Source organism: Erythrolamprus reginae, chromosome 2, assembly GCF_031021105.1.
Source record: "Erythrolamprus reginae isolate rEryReg1 chromosome 2, rEryReg1.hap1, whole genome shotgun sequence".
In the NCBI taxonomy this organism is placed as follows: domain Eukaryota; kingdom Metazoa; phylum Chordata; class Lepidosauria; order Squamata; family Dipsadidae; genus Erythrolamprus; species Erythrolamprus reginae.
Genome location: NC_091951.1, coordinates 58,809,821 through 58,833,800, shown reverse-complemented (window position 1 = coordinate 58,833,800; position 23,980 = coordinate 58,809,821). Strand labels below are relative to the sequence as shown.

Below are 23,980 nucleotides of genomic sequence, written 5' to 3'. Positions count from 1 at the left end.
ACAAGAAAAGTTTTTTCTAGTAGAATAGAAGTGCAGATTTAGTAGAAAGTCTGACAGTGTTGAGGGAATTATTTGTTTAGTAGAGTAATGGCGTTCGTGGAAAAACTGTTCTTGTGTCTAGTTGTCTTGATGTGCAGTGCTCTGTGGCGACGTTTTGAGGGTAGGAGTTGAAACAATTTGTGTCCAGGATGTGAGGGGTCAGTAAATATTTTACCCGCCCAAATAAATAAAATAAATAAATATAAATAATTTATTCCATCCCTACTGGTTTTGTTACAGTACTGTATTCAGTCATTTTTTTCCTGGAAACTCCATAGATTATTCTGGCTGCCTCTCCTAGGTATATCCCTTAGGTGGCGCTCGTCTTATCTCGTCCCTTTAGGAACTGCAACACTTAACAAACTTAATGATTGTTATTCCAGTCTTTAAGAGATCAATTCAACACGTCCGGTTCCGATTTGCAAGCGGGAAGAAACCAGCCTTAATTGCACAGAAAGACAACCACTAGCATTGCTCGATATACAGTACTCCCCCCTCCCCCTCCCCCCGTTATACATTATTACTCAGAAGCAAGCCCCGCATTACAGCATGGTTGATGCTTTGCGAGACCCGCACCTGACAACCGGAGGTGGCGGCAGTAACCTTTCCTTTTAACTCTTTCCCCTAACATCCGCTCGGAGACCCAGAGCAACCACAGACCCCCGCCTGCAAAACAGAACTCTATAGCTTTCAAAGCACGTGGCCGGCAAGGCACTTCCTGTCGTGGTGCATTGTGGGAAGAGAGAAAAGGAAAGGGAAAAAAAGGTGGAGGTGGGGGGTTGCTATGGCGGATGGCGAGGAGCCGTAAGTACCACCGCGCCTGCTCGGTTCCATTCCTTAATCCCTCCCCGCCGTCGCTGCCTGGAACAGGCTCCGGGGTGGTGGCGGGGAGCACCCCCTCCCTTTTTCGCCTCTGCCCCCGCCCGCCTTCCTGGTCGTGGCGGGGGAGCGAGACTTATGAGCCTGACCCGGTCGGTGACTGACCCTTCTTTTATTCTCTCGTTATAGGGAGAAGAAAAGAAGGAGGCTAGAGGAGCGGCGGCGGCGGCTAGCGGGAGAGAGGCAGAGAGAGATGGGGTCAGTGCGGGGGGCGGGCGGAGGAGGAGGAGGAGGAAGGAAGAGACCGCGGGGCGGAGGGATTGTTTGGAAGGGGGGAATGCAGGAGCCCGGCTTGCCTTACCGTCACCTCCAGCGCCCTGGCAGAGCATGCTGCACTGAAAAGACCGGGGCAGCAGCAAACAGCAATGCTGTTCATGGCAGGAGGAGTGGGAAAGAGTTGCTGGTGGAGGATTCTAAACCTCTGGTAATACTTATATACAGTATGTATATACATATGTGTGTGTATATAAGTGTGTGGTGTGTATGCGCGCGCACACACACACACACACGTATACATATGCATGCTATTTGGGGTGGTGTAGGGTCTTCTGCAATAGCAGGGGATTGGACTAGATAGAAGACCTGCAAGGTCCCTTCCAACTCTAATGATAAATAAATAAACAAACAAACAAACAAACAAACAAACATATATACATATACATACAGTACATACATACATTAAGAATTGTCCTAAAATGTGAGTTCCAGGTATGGTTATAAATAAAGAAGCAGTAGCCCTCACCATCTCCGGAACATTTAAACATTTAATAAAAACTGCTATAAAACTACTAAGCTTTCATCAATGCCTATTGACTTCGTCAGAGTGTCCCCATCTTCAGTGGGGATTTTATGCTCTGAAGAAAACTTAGTAGTTTTATAGTAGTTTTAAATAATTTTTTAAACTTTCTGGAGATCTTGATGGCTACTGTTTCTTTATTTACATACACACATGTGTGTGATAGATGAGATATGTTTCGGTAGATATATCACATGTTTTTGCTGAATTTTAAAATTAAGGGAGACTAGGATAGCATTATTTCGGACTTATTCTGGCCTCATCAGCTAGCCATACCCTTACTGTGTGTGTGTATGTATGTATGTATGTATATGTGTGTGTGTGTGTGTATATGTGTGTGTGTGTGTGTGTGTGTGTGTATATATATATATATATGTCAAATGTTTTTTTTAGCTAAAAAGACATTTGACACATACAGAATATAGTTGTCGGCTATAAATAAATTAACTGCCTTGAAGTGGCCCTGGGTTGGGCCTAGAGGCAAAAAGGAGCTGTGACGTTCCTTCAAATATACCAGGGTGATCCGACATAAAACACACACACACACACACACATATATATATGTTTTTTTGTGCTATCCTAGTCTCCCTTAATTTTAAAAAATTCAGCAATAACATGTGATAGGTACATATATACACACACACACTGCTCAAAGAAATAAAGGGAACACTTAAACAACACAATATAACTCCAAGTAAATCAAACTTCATTCATATTTGAGTGTTCCCTTTATTTTTTTGAGCAGTGTGTGTGTGTGGGGTGTGTGTGTGTGTGTGTGTGTGTGTATATATATATATATATATATATATATATATATATATATATATATATACACACACACACATACACACACACATACACACATATACGTATCACATGTTTTTGCTAAATTTTTTCAAGTCCCAATGAGGTTATGGCTAGCTGATGAAGCCAGAATAGGGCCGAAATAGATCTGTCCTAGTCTCCCTTAATTTTTAAATTCAGCAAAAATGTGACATATATATTTATTTATTACATTTGTGTGCCACACACCCCCCCACTTCAAATCCTGCAAAGTACCTTTTAGCTTTTGTGTTTCAAGGCAAGCAGAGTACAAAGGGAGGGAGAAAGAATTATGGGGTGATCTCAGAAAGTCCCCAGCTTACTGTCACAATTGAACCCCAAAATTGAAGTTGCTGAGTGGAACCTTTGTTAAGTGAGTTTCCCCCTCCCTCCAATTTTGCAACTATTGTCACATTTGTTAAAGCAAATGACTGTAAATGTTAAAGCAAATGATTGATAGTTAAGTGAATCTGGTTTCCCCCTGGACTTTGCTTGCCATAAGATTGCAAAAGGTGGATTAAATGACTGGGACATTGCAGCTGTCAAAAATGTGAGTCAGTTGTCAAGCATCAGAATGTAAATCACATGACATGGAGATGCTGCAACAGCCATAAGTGTGAAACAATGGTCATAAGTCATTTTTTTCAGTGCCGTGGTAACTTTGAATGGTCACTTAAGTGAACTGCTGTAAGTCAAGGACTACCTGTATTACTGATATAATTAGGTTTTTAAAAATGAAATTTATATGTATTATCTAATCCCAACAATTAGGGGTAAGTTTCACAGGTACAAAATTGGCAAATTAGCAACTTAAAACAAATCAAATGAAGACAGATACAGCTCTAATAAATGTTTGTGGAAAAGGGTAGAATCCCTTCATTCTTAATTTTGGTAGCAGTTTGTTGCATCAATATTGGCCACTTTGTAAAATTATTGTCAAATATTTCTGCATAAGAACTTGGAAATGATGCCTAATGGGTTATTGCTGCATTAGATTTTATAGTATATGGAGCAACTGGTAACAAGTGCAATTGTTTTAATGCAGGACTAATATCATGTCCAAGACACATTACTGTCACACTGAAGAGATTAAAAATTATAATAAGATTGTGGCAAGGGCTGAATTAAACTATATTTAACATGAAAGGAACAGGTCACAAGTATCTGTTAATCACAGATGTGGATTCCCTTGGTTCTTCCGTAGGAGATTATAGTTCTGCGAGAAAGTGTTTATCCCTCTTTGGATTTTCAGAAACGTTTACCTTATTTAGTGAGTACCCTGGACAGCGACTTCTGCAGTTACAAGAGTGGTGAATTAGTAACTTTGCTAACAATGCTGAATTTATGACCTTTGTAGTGTCTTTCTATGACTGTCCATCACTTGTCCTATTCTTTGCTGTCCCCTAGAAAGATTTTCTAAACAAGCAATCTGCCTGAGCTGCTTTTCTTGGCAGCACTTCCCTAAAAAGTGCTAACTGTAAGTTAACAAGCTCAGCTGTGATCTTAATTGATTAGAACCTTCCTCTCTGCTGACTGACAATACCCTAATCAGTTTCATACTAAAGCTTTTTATTAGTCTCCCAAGTGGCTGGGGGGATGGTGGTTGGCAGCTACACCTGTACTAGGTAAACAGCTGGGACTAGCACATTCCTTTTAATGTGTATCCCATTATGTACCTTCCTGCTGTGTTGTAATCCACCACCACCATGTAAATACCAATGTTAATTGCTTTTCTCTTACTGACAATTACTGCAGCATAATCAGGATGATGAGTCCAAAGGATGGGGGGAGTGGGTAAAAAGAAACCACACTCAGGATCAGATGATTTCCCATTACTGACCATTTTGGGTAATGACAACACAGCCTGTCCCAATTGTGATTGCTAAATGAGGTCTATTTGCACTAATAGTAGGATGCAAGCAAGTAGGATGCTTGGCTGCATAGCTAGAGGTATAACAAGCAGGAAGAGGGAGATTATGATCCCGCTATATACAGTGCTGGTGAGACCACATTTGGAATACTGTGTTCAGTTCTGGAGACCTCACCTACAAAAAGATATTGACAAAATTGAACGGGTCCAAAGACGGGCTACAAGAATGGTAGAAGGTCTTAAGCATAAAACGTATCAGGAAAGACTTAATGAACTCAATCTGTATAGTCTGGACGACAGACATGATTGAAACATTTAAATATGTTAAATGGTTAAATAAGGTCCAGAGGGAAGTGTTTTTAATAGGAAAGTGAACACAAGAACAAGGGGACACAATCTGAAGTTAGTTGGGGGAAAGATCAAAAGCAACATGAGAAAATATTATTTTACTGAAAGAGTAGTAGATCCTTGGAACAAACTTCCAGAAGACGTGGTAGATAAATCCACAGTAACTGAATTTAAACATGCCTGGGATAAACATATATCCATCCTAAGATAAAATGCAGAAACTAGTAAAAGGGCAGACAAGATGGACCATGAGGTCTTTTTCTGCTGTCAGACTTCTATGTTTCTATGTTTCTAATGTTATGTAGCAGGACCTGAAATGACAATCTCCATAAAATTTCCAAGTTGACAATGTGAGACTATGGTAACCAATTGTAGGAACCATGTGGTTTCCATTCTTAGGTTGTACAGCAAATTATTGAATCTAAGAAGTTATTACTTTTTTTTACATCAGCACATGTCCATATTGGATAATATTAAAAAATAAATGAAGCAAGCATCTAATTTTACTTGGATTTGTTTAAGAAATATGAAATTCTGTTAACATTAAATGTCAACAACGTGGAAAATCCAAAAGCAGGAAAAATAGTTTTTCACAGAGCTGTATCTCCTGATTATCCAAATTCACATTGTGCATCAAAGTTTTACAAACAAAAAATAAATAAATACAAATTTTGGATTAAATTTTGCCTAAAAGTTAGCTGCTATTAAGTAAATGCTAAAGTAAGTGATACTCCTGCAGAGATTAAAAAGGGAATGGTGTTTCTTCATGATGTTTCATATTTGCCAGCACATAATGTAGAAAGAAAATAATTAGCATTATGAGCAGATAACTAATTACACATGAAGAAAAACTGGACAAAGATAATTCTTGGTATGGTTACTCCTTAAACTTGTGAAGTGATTTCTTTTATTAGCATAATTTTCATACCATCCCAGTCTTATGGCTGTGGGCAGTGAACATGACATAACAGCAGTCTTATGAAATACAGTCTATAGAAACATATTATTTTGGGTTTAAAACTAAAATATACATTTTTGTGGAAACGGTATGTATTTGGGTTACATTTCTTGGGAACGGATGATTTTTCAATTGCAGAATCATAAAAAAAATATTTAAAATAAAATACAGAATAGGATTTAAAAAATAATTTAAAATATTTATTGGCTGCAAAATGTAGTATTTCTCAATACTACCTAAAATAGTATAATAAAATGTGCAAAGTGTTTTGCATTTCAAACATTTTGAGCTTTATTCAGATTGTTCTGGCCATGTCAGAAATATTGTGCATAGCAATGAGGATATTACAGAAAATATTTTTTCTGTACAAATAAAATTCACATATTTTTAATATTCATAGTGAATATTAAAATATGTGAATATTGGATGTGAAAAAAACTGATAGGCTTGAACAGCACATTTAAATTAAAAACTTCCATTCATGGGAGAAAATTATTTTCATTCCAACTCTGAGACTTAAAGCAAACATAATTTTATAAGGTTTAGGTGGAACAAGTTTGAGCTTGGAATGTTTCCAGAATAATCAGAATAAATAATAATAGAATCTATAATAATAGAATCTATAATTTTATGGTTGATAGTAAGTTAGAAATAGATTTTTATGAATTGGAAACATGTTAAATGTGAAACGTTTCCATACCTTCTGCCAACCTACATTAAGAACATTAGTTCCCAGCAACTACACTTTCGGGTTAATTTTTAACATTATCAAACATTACTATTTATTTGTTTGATTTATATACCACCTTTTAATAAATCCAGATGAAAACTTTCACAAATTACTCTGCAGTGGAGCATAATTAAAAAGTAAACACATAATAGCAATATAATTGAATTTTTTTTAGAATAGATGTCTAAATTTTAATTTATTTAAATTAGGTATTGTAAAACTACTTGAATTATTAGATTTTGAAATGAATTATTCAAACAACCAATCTTCTTTTGGATTGGGTGGCCTATATGCATCGATGTCAAATGCCCCAAGCTTAATTTATTTTTTTGTAAACAGAGTCTGAGTAAGTAGATTTTTTTTTTGTTATTTTTCAATTGAAATATTTTCATATTTATTCTAGAAAGCTAACCAGGACATTCAGCTTTTAAGAGAACATAACTTAATACTTAATTTAATTTTAACAGGATTTTATTTAGTAAACCTACAATAAACAGGCATATGTTAATTGGCCATAATCAACAGTCAATTTTTCTATAGCTATGTACTTTATTTTCTTATTATCCATTATCTTATTATTTTTATTATAATGCCTAGCTCATTATGAATTGTACAGTGATAAACACATTTCGGCAGTTAAAGGGAAAGACTTAAGCTTGGAGGGATCGTGTTTTTTGTCTATTTGTGCGTGTCTTCATACCTTATTTTGCAGCTGAGTTTCTATGTTCTGTGCAGAATGGCTGTTGATGGTGGGTGTGGGGACAATGGAGACTGGGAAGGTCGCTGGAACCATGTCAAGAAGTTCCTCGAGCGATCTGGACCATTCACACACCCTGATTTCGAGCCAGGCACTCAAGTGAGAAACTGTTCATTTAAATACAAGTATTGTGTTGCAAACTATTGTGAATGCTTCTGTTTGTCACTCAGTAATGAAAGATGAGCAAGTCTGCAAACTTCTAAAAATGAACCAACTATACATTTCTGATAGTTTTGCAAAATTTAGTATGTTAAAAAGATCATGTTTAGTGCCAAAAATCTTTAAGAATAAAATCTTGGACACTGGGTAGAGAAGAAGTAATTATGAAATTCAGAAGCTGTATTGAAAAGAGTAAAATAATATTGAATTGCTTATTTCAGTTTTGTCATATCTATCTATCTATCTATCTATCTATCTATCTATCTATCTATCTATCTATCTATCTATCTATCTATCTATCTATCTATCTATCCAGTCTATAAGTACAGTTCTTAAGAATCTTGAATTGTTTATACCCTCAACATATTTAAACACACATTTAACTGTAGGAAGATGGATAAGTTGAATAGTTTTAACATTGAGCCTTTGAACTTCTGGTTTAAGGAAAAATAGATTGCTATGGGATTGTGTATTTTATTCTCCCAACCTCATGGCATATGTGCACACTTGCTGAATGTTTCTGATCATCGAGACTTTTCTCGGCATCTGATCAATTTATTATTGATTAAAATAAATCTGAGAGCACTTGTTAATGCTGTTCCAAATCCTGATTAATGAAAGCATATACAACTTAAAGAATATAATCTTGAGAAGAATACACACTTATGTTAGTGGGATTCATTGCTGAATATATGTATGTGTGTGCCTATGAAACAAACAAAATGTTAAAAAACTGTGCTATATATGTAGTTATCAAGCACATCTAAATTATATTAAAGTAACTAAAATATCGCTTCCATACCCAAGGCATGTCACAATTTTTTGGCATCCCTAATGTTTGAAAGTTGAAAAATTTGACATGTGCATTTGACATACACATACATTAAAAGATGTTGCATTGCATACATTATACCAATTAATTCAGAGGTATGCAGTCTGGTGTTAAATCCATTGACATTAGTTATATTGCCATTGGATTATTTGCATTGTGCTTAAATATTTATTGCATGTGGAAACAACAATGCAAGATTTTCTGTAGTAATTCTATACGTCCAGAAGGCAAATTCTGATTTACAGTGTATTGTACAAGTTTTGGCTTTTTTTGGTATTGCTTAATGCAATCATTTTGTTGAAAGTATTTTGTTTTGCTTCCAATAAATTGCTTGTTTTCGTTCTTTGCAGCTCCTTGATTTCCTTTTAAATACATGTAAAGTTCTAATAATTGGAGCTGGAGGATTAGGATGTGAACTCCTGAAAAATCTGGTAATTAAAAAAAATTCTTTTTACTTTTTACTCTTTTCTATTATTTATTATGATAGTTAATTTTGCCTGCTTTCCTCTTGACTTACATGGAATGGATCATGCCATGTGGTTTTATGTGTATATACCAGTGTTTTTCAACCAGGGTTCCGTGGAACCCAAGGGTTTCCACAAGGGCTAGCCAGGGGTTCCACAATTGAAGCAGCCGCCTAGCAGGAGGAGGAGTGACAGCGTTGGCGGCGTTGGCACCGACAGCAGCAGCAGCACCCCTCTAGTCCCTAGCTGCAGCAGCGGGGCCAAAGTGCGGGCTGCAGTGGCAGGAGGAAGAGGAGGAGGCAGGAGCGGTTGCCTCTCCAGCACCTCCGACCCGGAACTTTCCAGTCTAGGGCCGAGGCACACCAGGCGGCTCAAGGTTCTCTTCCGCTCCTCCTCATGTCTCCTTCCCGTGTCTGTGTACGCGCCTCCGTGCTCGGCCAAGCGACTAACTCTTTCTCTCCCTTTTCCCTGAGCAGGGCACTGTAAGAGAGTGTGCCCTACTACTCCCCTCACGCTTGGGGCCTGAGAGGGCAGGAGGAGCAGAAGGTGGAGTGGAAGGCATCCGCTCTGGCTTTGCCTTAACTCCAATCTTCCAACCGGCCCCCACAGCCACCAAAAAATGGGGAGGGAAAGCAGGTGGAATGTTGCAAATGGCCTCTGCTTATTGCCCCACTCAGGCTCGACATTTCCGGGCGGTGAGGGTACGCGGCGCAGCCTCTCTCTCTTTCTCTCCCTCCCTCTCTCTGCTACTCCGCAACCACGGACCCCTGTGAGGTAGCAGCACTTGCTGATTCTGCCTCCATCTTCTAAGGCTGCATTACTATTACTATTAGTCTTCTCATCATTCCTATCACCTATCTCCCACTTATGATTTTGACTTGTTGCTTGTATCTTTATGATTTATATTGATTGTTTCTTGATTGCTTATGACAATCATTAAGTGTTGTGCCTCATGATGCTTGACAAATGTATCTTTTTTTTATGTACACTGAGAGCATATGCACCAAAGACAAATTCCTTGTGTGTCCAATCACACTTGGCCAATAAAATCATTCTATTTCAGCTTCAGGATGTACAGCTTAATGCAGTGTTTTCAACCAGGTTTCCACCAGAAATCTGATGACACCAAAGGGTTGACCTGAAGAAAAAAGGTTGAAAAACACTGTTATATACTTAAAATATGAGAGTTTTCATACAATAAGGTTATGAGCTGGTTGCCAAGCATCCAAATCACTAACACATGTCTGCAGGGTTGCTGAGATGGCTGTAATGTTGAGCTGTAACTTCAAATTGTTATTGAATGAGTGGTCATTAACCAAGGACTACCTGTGCAAGTTCAGAACAGAGCAGCATATAATGTTGAGCACCCTATGTTCACCTATATTACACAGCTATTGTGTGAGCTGCTGTGGTTCCCAGTTCCATTCCAGGTGAAATTTCAAGATGCTGGTTATCATCTTTGAAGCACACATGGCATGGGACCATGTTTTTCTGCCATACTATCTCTCTTTGAAGTTGTGTTCCCATCCCTCTAAGCAGAAATATGCTCTTATAGATTTTTTATCAAATTTTAGCTGGGCAGACTTTGTAAACTGTTTGGCCTCAAATAAAAGCTGGCTAGTTATGACTCAGTTCCTTAATTATTAATTACAATACTGGCAAATATTGATAGTTTTCAGAAGCAGCAAGTTCATAAGGATGAAAACAATATATATATATTTATTGGATTTGTATGCCGCCCCTCTCCGGTTATTTTATTTTTATAACCCTTTTTTCTGTGTCTTTGCAGGCACTATCTGGTTTTAGACAGATTCATGTAATCGATATGGACACTATTGATGTATCTAACTTAAACAGGCAGTTCTTGTTTCGGTAAGCTTTAAACTTAACGCTTCTCTTTGGACCTGAACAATATCCTGAGACAATTTATTAATTTAAGAAAGATCAGTACTATTCCAACCTGAATCTGTTGGACTTTATAGATCATCTAGGGAAAAAGTATGCCTAGTACCTCCACCATTAGCAAATAAATGAAGGAAGATGGAGCTGCTTTTCAGCTCTTCCTGTAGAGATCAGATTGACAAAATCTCCGAGGACATTTAGACAGATGTTGAAGATGGAAGTGTTAGCCTATTTGGAGCCATCTTTAATTGTATTGTTTATGTTGGTCTTATTTTGTTGGTCTACCCCCATGTTCTCCAAAATTGCTTTGGTCTAATAATTGTAGCTTGAAGGGAAAACTGAAATAATTTATTTAAAAATTGATTTCTGGGAAAGTGTGAACTTTCTGTCTCATCTTTGATTTTATTTGCTTTGAAGAGCTGACATCATCATTGTCGCTACAGAAAACATTATATGAGTGTGAGAAATTTAATGCCATGACATGTACTGTACTTTGCAGACCTAAAGATGTTGGGCGTCCTAAGGCAGAAGTTGCTGCTGAATTTCTCAATAGCCGCATTCCCAATTGTGCTGTTGTACCGTATCCTTCCATGAAGAAATACTGTATGTTGCTTGGTTTCTTTAATTTTTTTTTTTAAAAGCACAGAATACAGAGATGAATAGCTGCATTCCCATCTTTTCTTTATTGTTTGAGTCATTCCGTGGCATTAAACAGCAGTGGGCTTAAAAAAAAAAGCTACAAGGAATACTCATTCTATTTATTTGTAATACTATACAGGTAGTCCTCCATTTAAAACCACAATTGAATCCAACATTTCTATTGTTAACTGAGACATTCCGTTAAGTGAATTTTGCTCCATTTTATGACTTTTCTTGCAATAGTTAAGTGAATCACTGACATTGTTAAGTTAATAACACAGTTGTTAAGTGACTATGACTTTGCTTGTCAGATGGTCACAGAAGATGATCATATGACGACTCCAGGACACGTTGCAACCGTGAAAAATATGAACCAATTGCCAAGCACCTGAATTTTGATCACATGACTACAGGGATGCTGCAATAGACATAAGTGTGGAAAAACCGGCCATAAGTAACTTTTTTCAACCCTGTTGTAGTTTTGAACAGTCATTAAATGAACTGTTGTTATTTGAGGACAACCTGTAGCTAATTGCATTTTGGAATATTCTTAACTAAACACTTATTCTGAGATATGTATTTTAACTGATACATTACATTTATTAAAATAATGCAGCATGAAAATGGATTGATTTTTCTAAGCTAGCATTATACATTGCTGATGAAATATACAACAGCAGATATTAATTTTTGCTTTTCCTGACTTGTGTCCTCTCATTAACATTTTTAAAGTAGTTCGGAGCCTTTCAGGGATAAAAACACTGTATAAACCCAAAGACGTGCCTGTCCTAATATGGATATTCAAATTACTCTCCTAGAAAACAACATGTAGTTTTTGATTTATAATTACCATTCAGCCCAGAATTTTGGTCATAAGTTGTGATCAATAAAGGAGTGCACATATAACCTGAGTCAATTTTAAAATTCTTTATGCTTGCTGTGTTACCACAATTGTTCAGGAAATATATACTATACAATGGGTGTTTTGGCCATTTTCTATTGGAAAATGGTAAAAATATTGCAAATTGTGATCACATGACCATGGGATACTATAACAGGTCGTGAATGCAAATCACTTGCTAAGAACCCAAAAATGCAATTATCTCATGAGGTGTGTGTGTGTTTGTGTCAGTCATAATTTTAATGAGAGCTGTAAATCGTTTTTTAAAAAGTCCATAACAACTTCAAATAGTTATTAAGCAAGGACGACCTGTATGATACCAGAATTTTTTTTGAAATTTCCAGATTGATGTGATCTAGAAGAAAAATAGAACATTGCTATGTTCTCCATAACAGTAGTATTTGGACTACTGTTGTATGAGAGTTTGAATGGCCTATTGAGCAAGGCATTGGAGTAGGACTGGAATAAACCCAAGTTCTAATTCTGCCTTATGTATGTATAGAAGCCAACTGGATTACTTTAGGCCAGAGACTGTTTCTCCAATAGAAGAAAACAATGGCAAAACATTTCCCAAAAGGTTGCCCCAAAACTTTGTAGTTGTGAGGAATCAGTTGTGATTTGAAGACAAAACACAACATTCCAGAAACTGTTTGCCACATTATTGAATTACATATTTTCAAAAACCAATAGAAAGCTCTCTGGTTTTCTCCAGTTGTTGAAAATGGTTAGTTTATTCCATAAAAGCTGCTGAACTTCATCAATTTAATTTTAAACAATATTTCAAATGCTTCAAATAACAATTAATCAACTGGGGAGTGTTTCAAAGCCCATTAGCGTTAGTATTAAATATTTGTTCTCTTTGCAGACTGTGATATTATTAATAGCCATTCTACAATGGCCCAATAATTGCTTAAAATATTTCCTTTACTGTATGCTTTTAGACATTATAAAAAGATTCAGGATCTGGATGAAACTTTCTATAGACGTAAGTTTGTCATACTCTATTGTTAAAATAGCAATTCCTGTTTTGCCAAGTAAGATGATAATCCTTTTCTTAAGAAAGAGGAGAATTCTAAACTCATACACTATAATCATTATAGTTAATTATTTGGAACAAAGGAGTGATTATATTTGTTTTCTTTTAGAATTTCATATAATTGTATGTGGTTTGGATTCAATTATTGCAAGAAGATGGATAAATGGCATGTTGGTAAGTATTTTTATTAAAATGTGTGTGTGTTTTTACAAAATACTGACACTAAAATTCAGTAATTCAAGGATGTTTCATTTTTAGTTTTGATATAAAATACTGTACATGGCAACATTCCTTTTAGGTACATCATCATGCACATTGTTTTCATAATTTTTTCTGCTTTTAGTCTCGGGTTGATATTCAAAATTCATATAAGTGATTTACAAGATTATGACTTTTAGAATCACCACAATGAATTTCAGATTGATTTTGATAGAACTTTAATAAATTACTTTGTTTCAATTATTCTGGATGTTTTCCCCATTCATACACTTTTTTTCGTGGGTAAAAGCTTTTTATTTTTCTCCACTTTTAAACAGTGCAATATCATATGCTTTCAATCTTCAATACAATACAATGAATTTACATTTATATTCATTATTTATCATCAACAATATCCTGCCTCCTTTCCTTTATTACCTGGAAAGCTTTCATATAAACTTTTTCAATATATTATACAAACTTACAATACTATTTGCTATTATATCTCATCTATTTGCTTTCATCTATTTAATTTTATTAAATTTAGGCCAAAGTGATTATTTTCAATCATCATATATCCTTATTTACCTCTTGAAAATTTCTTTACCCTTATCATCCACTTTATCCCATTCATACATTTTTATATTTTACCCCATTCATACACTTTTATATATTTTATAACATGTATATAATTTAATACAATTGCAGTATAATTTCAAGAATATTTTTTCTAATGAAGAAAACAGATATATCAAATTAAAATTTGAAGAATAATTTTAATACATAATTGCATGAGTTGCATTTTCCACCAGCACCAATTTATTATGACAGATGATAGATTCTAATGAGGTGGCTCTTTTTAGAGGGCTACTGCTGCTGACAATCCATGCTTTTCATTTGCATTATGAAAATTAGAATAGCATTCTCTTGCAGTCAAGGATTATATTGCATATATAAAACTCTGTCAATACATGTATATACTTAATTTGCACCAATAATTTCAGCCACTATGGAGTTGAAATTACAGTACACAATGTATTTACAGAAATGAGACATCATAATTTCCTGTTAACTTTTGAAAGATGGATTGCTATAATTCTGTCACACTCGGTATCAGAAAATGGCCACTACTGTTAATTCTATAATTATTTCAGATATTGCCACATCTGCTTATCTTGCTGAATTATATATTTTGTTGCTAGAGAAAGAAGGAAAGAACCTAATACATTCTATTCTGTCCCCTAGATTTCCCTTTTAAACTATGAAGATGGGGTGATAGACCCAAGTTCTATTATACCTTTGATTGATGGAGGAACAGAAGGTTTTAAAGGAAATGCACGTGTGATTATTCCAGGCATGACAGCTTGTATTGAATGTACACTTGAACTTTATCCACCACAGGTAGCTAAAAATAATTATCTTTAAAAAAATAGTCATTTTTTTAAATCTTTTGCAAAATTCACATTATTCTTTTTTTTTTTTTGCAGGTAAATTTTCCCATGTGTACAATTGCTTCAATGCCTCGTCTACCAGAACATTGTATTGAATATGTTAGAATATTGCAATGGCCCAAGGAACAACCTTTTGGAGGTAAATCAGTAAACACTTTTTAAAGCTGAATCAATGTAAGAAATTAAATAATAATGCAGAGAATCTCTCTTGCCTTTTATGATACAGTTAAGATCATGGTAAATCTGCTTCATTCTATTGTGATTTTCTAAGTCTTTTGGAAAAAGTCAATACTTATAAATTCTCCAGTGCACTGCTTAGAAAATACAAGTGTGGGTTGACTTCCATTTATCAGCCAGAGACTAAGCTTTTTGTGGTGGCTCTGGAGTCACTGGCCAAACAGTTGTATCAAACTCCAAGGATTAATGGCTTGCAGCAGGGCGCTGAGAGAGTCAGCTTGCCGATCTTGCACCATTTGAAAACGGGTGCTCTAGCGCCATTTGTGGCCTGGGCTGCAAAGACAAGGCTTCCAGCACGCAGGCATTGTGGTCTTTCACACCCATCCTTGCAGAGCTGCAACGAGTGAGCTGGCCTTCCCGGACTTGTCTGGTGAGGCCACCATTGCCACTCTGATCTCTGCCATCCTTCCTGCTGATGTTGTAGAAGGATAAAAGGCAAAGGATAGGACCCATGTTTTTACAGTAAAATAGGCCTTTTTCCAAAATTGGAAAAAGTCCGAAAGTGCTAACTCTGGTCAGTTTTTCATTGTTAGTTGGTTAGTTAGTTAGTTAGTTACCCTTGTTGTGAACATCACCACCCATGCGCCTTGTGATCCCAGGTAGGACAGAGTCAGAATGTCTGGTACCAAAGCAGAATAGTTTCTCATTCCCAGTTAAATGTCCTTCCGCAAAATGCACCAGGCGGCTGCCTGGGCAATTAGGGCAGCAACGTCTGCTTCCTTTAACCGTGTTTTCTTGCTCTAGCTCCACCAGATGCAGGTAAGGCTGCTCCCTGAAGAAACCAGGCTGCACCTGAAAGGATGATCTGTTAACATTTGTAGACTTCAAGGAGGCTTACCTCCATGTTCCCATCTACTGTTCCCATTGAAGGTTCCTGTGGTTTTTTTTAACGGGGCGCCACTTTCAGTACTGAGCTATGCCATTTGGCCTGTCATCGGCCCCAAGAACCTTCACAAAACTGTGAAGTTTTCACAGTTTCACAAATCCTGAAAAATCTCTTCAGTGGTGGACTTCACAGACCATAACAAAGGGATGTGTATACAAGGAGTCCCAATGCATAACTATAACATTCAGCTGGGGCACCACCTCCAGTCTCCGTTGGCCCAGGGGCAGTGGTCCCTGGAGGATCTAATGAACAATATAAATTGGTTGGAGCTCCGGGCAGTCCACCTGGCTCTCTGCGGCGTCTAGAATGCTCTTGCAGGCCACCACATCCTGATTTTAATAGACATTATGGCCACCAAGGCCCATCTAAATCATGAGGGGGCAAACACTCCAGATCCCTCATAAGTGAGGCAGAGAAATTGCGGCTCTGGGTGGAGAAACGCACACTCTCCCACCCTTAATGGAGCTTGCTGTGAAGGTTGTAAGATTTGATAGTTGTAACATGACTTTTATGACCTTTTATGACCCCCCTGCGCTATGGTTGTCAAGTGAATGCCAAGGTCATTAAGTAAATCTATTCTTTGCTATAGAATTATTTTTCTGAAAATCAGAAGTAAATGATAAGGGAGTTGTCAATATCATGATTATATGAATATAGGACACTACAAACACTTCTAAATGCAGATTGGTTGCCAAGCGCATGGAATGTCACATTTATTTATTTATTTATTACTTAGATTTGTATGCCGCCCCTCTCCGAAGACTCGGGGCGGCTCACAACACGTGGAAACAAATCATAAATAATCTGACAATTTAAAATATTAAAGATTTAAAAAAGACCCCATATACTAACAGACATACACACAAGCATACCATACATAAATTAGACATGCCCAGGGGAAGATGTTTCAGTTCCCCCATGCCTGACGGCAAAGGTGGGTTTTAAGGAGTTTACGGAAGGCAGGAAGATTAGGGGCAGTTCTAATCTCCGGGGGGAGTTGGTTCCAGAGGGCCGGTGCCGCCACAGAGAAGGCTCTTCCCCTACACATATTATACAAATACACATATTTCAGGGAAGGCTTTGGGGCTTGGACTGTTGTAAATTTACATGATTGTAAAATGTTAAAAGTATATAGTTTTGATGTAAGATAAATTGCAGGTAATGAAAATTGTATGTTTAAAGGGCTTTATCTTTTCTGTTGCAGAAGGTGTTTCCCTAGATGGAGATGATCCAGAACACATACAATGGATTTTTGAAAAATCTATAGAGAGAGCATCACAATTTAATATTAAAGGTCTAACCTATAGGCTTACACAGGGTAAGATTCAACAAGAACACTTGGTCAACTTTGTACTTCTGATGATTAACTTTTTATACTTAATGGTGATTTCAGGGCTAACATTTTAGGACCCATGTTTTTACAGTAAAATAGGCCTTTTTCCAAAATTGGAAAAAGTCCGAAAGTGCTAACTCTGGTCAGTTTTTCATAGTTAGTTAGTTAGTTAGTTAGTTAGTTAGTTAGTTAGTTAGTTAGTTAGTTAGTTAGTTAGTTAGTTAGTTAGTTACCCTTGTTGTGAACATCACCACCCATGCACCTTGTGATCCCAGGTAGGACAGAGTCAGAATGTCTGGTACCAAGGCAGAATGGTTTTCCATTCCCAGTTAAATGTTAACTGCTGCTGTTAATTCTAAAGATACTCTGCTTGGAATTTTTGTTAGTCACTAAGTCAGTCCATAGGTATTCAACATATTTTATTGCTGTTTTCTGTTTTTTTTAAAAAAAAGCTATATGATGCTTTTCCCAAATTGCAGGAGTTGTAAAGCGGATCATCCCAGCAGTAGCATCAACAAATGCTGTAATTGCAGGTATAGTACCATCAAAAATAAATTACTTTTTTGTTTTTAACAATAATGCTGGGGACTCCAGATAATGGTTTTCTTTCTATACAAGACTAGCTTAAATAGATCAGAAAAAAGAATTTTATGGCATACAATTAACAGATACTTAAATCCATCCAGAAAAGGAAGTTCATCCTGAGTTGAAAGATGCTTATTGCCCATAAACTATAGTGAAATTAATGGGGTTTATTTCCAAATAAATAAATTTGGCTAGAGTTGGCTGAAAATGGTTCAGGTTAAATCTTTAGAATGTTGTATTTCAGCAGTTCTATAGACAAACTAGATTTGGGGAACATAGGGTTAAAAGTTTTGACTATGTTTAGTTTAATATATAGCTTAATCCTAAAATCGTTTTTTCAACTAGAATCATGAATTGTATGGGGGAAAATGCTGCTAACCCCTCACTGCTACAAAATTGGGAGAGGGGAAGCTAGGAGGGGTTGCTTTTGGGGAGGCTTGTTTTATAGAAATACTTTACACAGTAGGTTTGACTTTCCCTGTCCTTACTTTCTAACTTTCTGAAATCGTTTAAGTAACCCTCCCTCTTGCTGCTCCTATTGCCTGATACTGACAAGACTCTATAATCAATTTCACACTAAAGGTTTTTGTTTGCCTCCTAAGTGGCTGGGGGCTTGTTGAAACTGCACTAGAAAATCAGTGGCATAAGCACATTGCTTTTTTTCTTGCTCTATATTCTCCACCATGTAAATGCTTACTCACTAGTAATCCCTTCCTCCCCAAAGTGTGTAAATAGAAGCATTAATTTCCTTCTTGCTAATTATGCCAGTGCTGGGGTGAGCATTCCAAAGGATGGGGAGGAGAGAAAAGCTATAAGATTTGCTTTTTTCCCCCTGGCTTCCTTGTGAGTCAAGTTCCAGAAATTTCCCTGTCCATTCTTAATATGTGACTTTATTTTACTGAAAGAGTAGTAGATACTTGGAACAGACTTCCAGCAGATGTGATTAGTAAATCCACAGTAACTGAATTTAAACATGCCTGGGATAAACATATGTCCATCCTAAGATAAAATACAGGAAATAGTATAAGGGCAGACTAGATGGACCATGAGGTCTTTTTCTGCCGTCAATCTTCTATGTTTCTATTTAAATAAAATCTGATTTTCTTAAATATAAATGTATCAAAGCTTTCAGGAAAATTTAAACACAACTAAAATTCTTATATTTCTAGGTTATTATAAACAGTATGTTTTACCTATATTTTCCCCTTTTAAGTATTTAAATAATTTGGTTATTTTTCTATTTCTAGCTATATGCGCCACTGAAGTCTTTAAAATAGCCACAAGGTAACTTAATTAATATTTTTGTGAACTAGCTGCTTATAAACATTTAGCAGGCTTCCTGCTTATATACTAATAGTCATTTCTTTGCAGCGCATACATGCCTCTGAACAACTATTTGATCTTCAATGATGTTGATGGTCTTTATACATACACATTTGAAGCTGAAAAGAAGGTTAGTATTGCTGCATACAGTTTTCTTACCTTTGTTTGGTTTTGATCTTCACTTACTTTATTCTCAAGTGCTGTACCCAAAAAGTCAAAAGTGTATTTAACTGTCCTAATTCAAAATTCTGTTCTTATCTGACTTGTTGGTTGTTGGAAGGGGCATGTTAGATGGTGGTAAGAACTCATCTGATAAGGTTACTAAAGAAAATATGATACGATCCTGGCCTAGAGTTGTCATTGGTATGGTAATGCAATACATCTTATTGATTCACACACTGGAGAAAATTAGCATATTTTAATATATACATCAATTGAATTTTATACAAAAGCTGCAAGAACTCATAGCCCTTACAATCACAGAATCAGCATACTTTGTCAAATGTTCATTTTACATCTATAGAAGTTGTTATACTTCTTTTATGTTCACCCATTATTAAGCAAAGCAATTAGATTGGAATAATAAAAGGCTATAAATAGTATCCTTTGATGAGTTTCAGTGAGTAGAAGTAGTTTCCATTACAAGAAAGAAAGAAAGAAAAGGAAAGAAAGAAAGAAAGAAAGAAAGAAAGAAGGGATAGTTTCCTTCCTCTTGCAGCCATCTGCATGTTCTTCAAATCTTTTCCAATGGATATCCTTGTAATTTTTCTCGACTCTTGACCAAATAGTCTAGTTCTTCATTGTCTGTTGTCCAGCCATAGGCTGGGCATGTGACCAAGCAGATACAAATTTCTTTTAGAACAGGTTAATCCTCTTTAGATTTGAATGCCTATTCTGCGTACGTGTATTTAGAATAAAAAAAGAAAAAGAGCTCTGCCAGTTTCCTTTTTGATTCACAGTTAAGGATGCTAAAGTTAATATACATATGCTCAATAGCAATACTTCAGTTATAGGCTACGGAGCAATAACAAACATATTGTAATATCTATTACAGAAATTAGCGTTCTTATATACTCTTATAGAAGTGTACAGCATTGATTGTGATTTCCCTTTTCTGTTGCAAAACCTAATACAGCTCTATGCAAGCATAAACACAATAGCATAGGAGGAGGCTAATCTATGACTGAAAATAGGTTTGCAAGTACACAGCTTTTGTAAATCCGGGTACAATATTTTTCTGAGTATAAAATGCACTGAAGTATAAGATGCACCTTAATTTTTGGGGAGGAAAATAGAGGGGGGGATTCTGCCTACCAGGTATTCATCTGGTCAGCTTCAGCACATGTGTTTGCTGGTTTTGAGCAGGATAAAAAACAGCTTTTAAAACACAGCTGATAGAGAGAATCAATGAAAAAAGCAGGCAAAGCACAGAAGATTGCTTCACTCTTAGCATCTCCTTACGGCTGAAAAAAAGCTTTCGTAAAGCTACATTCGGAGTATAAGATGCATCCAAATTTTCAGCCTCTTTTAAAGGAGAAAAAAGTGTGTCTTATACTCTGAAGAATACTGTAGGAGTATTCTTGGAATACTTGTGGGAGTTGAGATTTGGAACATTCAAAAAAATCTGCTGTCTACCCCTGAATTCTAGTTACTTCCTGAAATGCTAATATAAGAATTTCATATTCAGATATATCAAACATCACTGATATCAGACAATTTAGGATTAGTTAGTAAGCTGTCATGTGAACCTGAACACAATGTTAGACTTTATATATGAATTTAGAAAGAAAGAATAACAGCAAAAATCACTGTGTGTATTGGGTCCAGAAAAAAAGTAGACTGATTTTTTTCACTTGAAGAAAATACCTTGTATGTTTGGACAGGATTTGGGTCAATTTGACAGAACAGTCTTATATCAAAATCAAGGATTTCTGACAGATACAAAGCTTTGTTTCAATACAAGAGACTAATTGATCAGAGACTTCTATTTTTTGGAGAGGGGACAGTTAGTACTGGATCATTTAGATTTAAAATTACTCGTGATCCATTCCTTTCCTTTGGAAACTATTTCCCTCATCTCAGGCAAAGAGTCCTCACCATAGAATTGTAGCCTTTTTAATTTCATTACCACTTTTTAAAATGATATCAGATGTTTCATTTGTTGCTTTCTAGGAGAATTGTCTGGCTTGTAGTCAACTTCCTCAAAATATAGAATTTTCTCCATCGGCTAAACTACAGGAAGTCTTGGATTATTTAACAAATAGTGCTTCACTGTAAGTATTGGATAGTTATTTATAGATTTGTAAATAATATTAGAATCTAAAAATGTAGGCTCTGTAGACCATGGAGATGCTTGTTTTAAAATTTTGACTAGTCTTGATTTTTTTTCTTTGCACAGACAAATGAAAGCTCCTGCAATAACTGCTACAATATATGGAAGAAATAAAACACTTTATTTACAGGTAACTGATATATAAATATACAAATGTATACAAATATATATTTGTGATTCATTTTAGCACTCACATTTATGCAGTTCTAAGTAAAAATCACAAAATGAATGTTTGGATCTAAGTAAAATAATAGAATGCATGTTGTACATTTTCTCTCCTCCTGCAGTCAGTAGCTTCAATTGAAGAACGAACAAGGCCAAACCTTTCAAAGACTTTAAAAGGTACTATTTAATAGTTAATAATTAAAGCATGTTGGGGCATGCTTCTACATTTTTTTAAAAAGTGTGTGCACTCTTGATTCCTGTTTGTATTTATCTGGTATGCAGTAGGCATCAAAAAATGCTTCCAAAAATTGTTTTAGGCAACTATGGTATATGGCATTGGTATACAATAAAATACAGTGTCATCCTTTTACACATTAAAATAATTTTGTCAAAGGGGTTTGATTTAGTTTTTGATCTTTTCTCTAGATATGTAGAAGTTCTGTGGGTCACATTCAGTGAGATTCCCATTATATAACTATAGTGGAAAGAAAATTGAAGTTATGGAGTAACTTCATCTCAGCACCATTTTTTCTGGATCACTGCAGCAATGAATAGAGTGAAAAAACTATATTGACAATATTAGAGTAAATTATGTATGTTACATAAAATCATCAATGACCAGCAGCTTTACAAATAATAGGAATGTTCAATTCCTTTAAAATCAACTGCTTTTGAGTTTAAGTTTATTAAAAACTAAGTTTTTCTTATTTTCAGTGATGAGTTTACCTACTACTTTTATTAAAAAGCCCAAAACAAGTTAGGCTATTTAGAATCAACAGCTTGCACCAACTGTAACAAAAGTAAAAATAATTTTAAAATAAAACTACTAATTTTATAATGATACTTTGGTATATGTTATACATAGTCCTTGTAGACCTTCGTTTAGCACTGGAAAAAAGTGACTCAGGACCAGTTTTCACACTTATAATGATTGCACCATGGTCATGTGATCAGAATTGAATGCTTGGGAAATCGCATATTTATGACAGTTGCACTATCCCAGGGTCATGTGATCACCATTTGTAATCTTCCCAACTGGCTTCCAACAAGCAAAGACAACGGGGAAGCCAACTTGCTAAATAACTTTATGATTCATTTAACAACTACAGCGGTTCACTTAAGGACTATGGCAAAAGATGGTAAAATGGGGCAAAACTCAATTAACAATTACCTTAATTGACAATGGAAATTTTGGGCTCAATTGTGATTGTAATTTGAGGGTTACCTGCAGACCAATAATACTTTTGAAGGAACCTAATAATTTCAATTCTGGAAATACATCTCTATATAGAAATGACTTTTAAATACTGTATTATGCTTTTAACATTGCAGAGCTGGGCCTCGTTGATGGTCAGGAGCTTGCAGTTGCGGATGTCACAACACCACAAACTGTACTTTTTAGACTTCATTTTACTACTTGAAATGAATGCAGGTGATAAAAACCGACACTGAAGAACATCTCCAAACTACTTCTGCACAGTGGGAAAAAACTTGAGTTATCCTGACATTATCTCTATTTATATAAGCATTGATGAAAGAAATTGCTCTTATTTTAGAACTGTTCTTGCAAACCACTAGTTGGTTGATGTTACTTGTGTAAAGCTCATAATGTACAGAAAGTTGTTGTATAGTGGTTTTATTCAATTTTTAATCTGATAATGCCAACACTCTCCTACACATAACTCCTAAAGGCCAATGGATTCATTCCTAAAGCACCTATGAACTCTGGATGCACACGAGTACAGTGGACACAGACTTTAAATTGTGTTTTAATATGTATTCATATTTTAGTTCAGACAACAAGTTTAATAAAACAACCTGTTTCTCACTTTAGTTAATGCCTTTATTGCGTTGTCAGCTATACGTATTGCCAAATTTAGATTTCCCCCTCCCAAACTGAGTGAAAGATTGTACACAAGTACCATCGATGGATAATTAAATTTGTATATTGGCAAATATTAAAGACTATTATGCATGGTGTTGCCCACTGATATTCAGGATTGGTGTTTCACTATTAGACTATTTAATTAATAAATACTATCTAAAATCAACCTATTTTGTTAATTTATGTGAGTACTGCGAGGTTGAGAACTGCAGAATGAATGTAAGTGTTAATAGTTGTTTTAAAACAAAAGCCATCTATAAACAGATACCAGCCAAGAAGAAACTAGAAGGGGATAATGACAGAATTAGATCTAATACCCACTAAATCCTGTTGACAATGTATGATGATGTGGGTTTTTTTACTTCCTGTCTTCTACAAAAGAGCTCTATTGAAATTATTTGCCCGAAAAAGCCTTTGCGTATTCCACTGGGCTGTTTGTAGTTAAGAAAATAC

At 35.9% G+C, this 23,980-nt stretch overlaps 1 protein-coding gene across 5 annotated transcripts; it reads left to right on the top strand.

Moving 5' to 3' along the window:
- Positions 1–455: 455 nt before the first annotated feature.
- UBA3 (ubiquitin like modifier activating enzyme 3) lies at positions 456–23,693 on the top strand. 5 transcript variants are annotated; one of them, XM_070738187.1, is made up of 18 exons: positions 456–843; positions 1,048–1,116; positions 7,178–7,298; positions 8,541–8,621; positions 10,444–10,526; positions 11,056–11,136; positions 13,038–13,081; positions 13,242–13,306; positions 14,576–14,731; positions 14,818–14,920; positions 17,109–17,222; positions 17,717–17,770; positions 19,070–19,106; positions 19,194–19,275; positions 21,318–21,418; positions 21,544–21,607; positions 21,765–21,819; positions 22,975–23,693. In XM_070738187.1, the coding sequence occupies exons 1-18, from the start codon at positions 824–826 to the stop codon at positions 23,061–23,063; spliced, it is 1,419 nt and encodes a 472-aa protein (XP_070594288.1). In that variant the 5' UTR covers positions 456–823; the 3' UTR covers positions 23,064–23,693. The 5 variants fall into 5 exon arrangements, with proteins under 5 accessions (XP_070594288.1, XP_070594289.1, XP_070594292.1 ...); XM_070738191.1 differs by having other exon boundaries at positions 738–843; positions 7,155–7,298; XM_070738190.1 differs by having other exon boundaries at positions 807–843; positions 1,048–1,342.
- The last annotated feature ends 287 nt before the right edge of the window (positions 23,694–23,980 follow it).

What these genes read in the sequence shown, in the direction of transcription:
- UBA3 (XM_070738187.1), top strand. Translation starts at nt 824, where the DNA reads ATGGCGGATGGCGAGGAGCC. An exon ending in GATGGATAAATGGCATGTTG is followed by an intron (nt 13,307 to 14,575) that starts GTAAGTATTTTT and finishes TCTGTCCCCTAG; the next exon opens with ATTTCCCTTTTAAACTATGA. An exon ending in GTCTTTAAAATAGCCACAAG is followed by an intron (nt 19,107 to 19,193) that starts GTAACTTAATTA and finishes ATTTCTTTGCAG; the next exon opens with CGCATACATGCCTCTGAACA.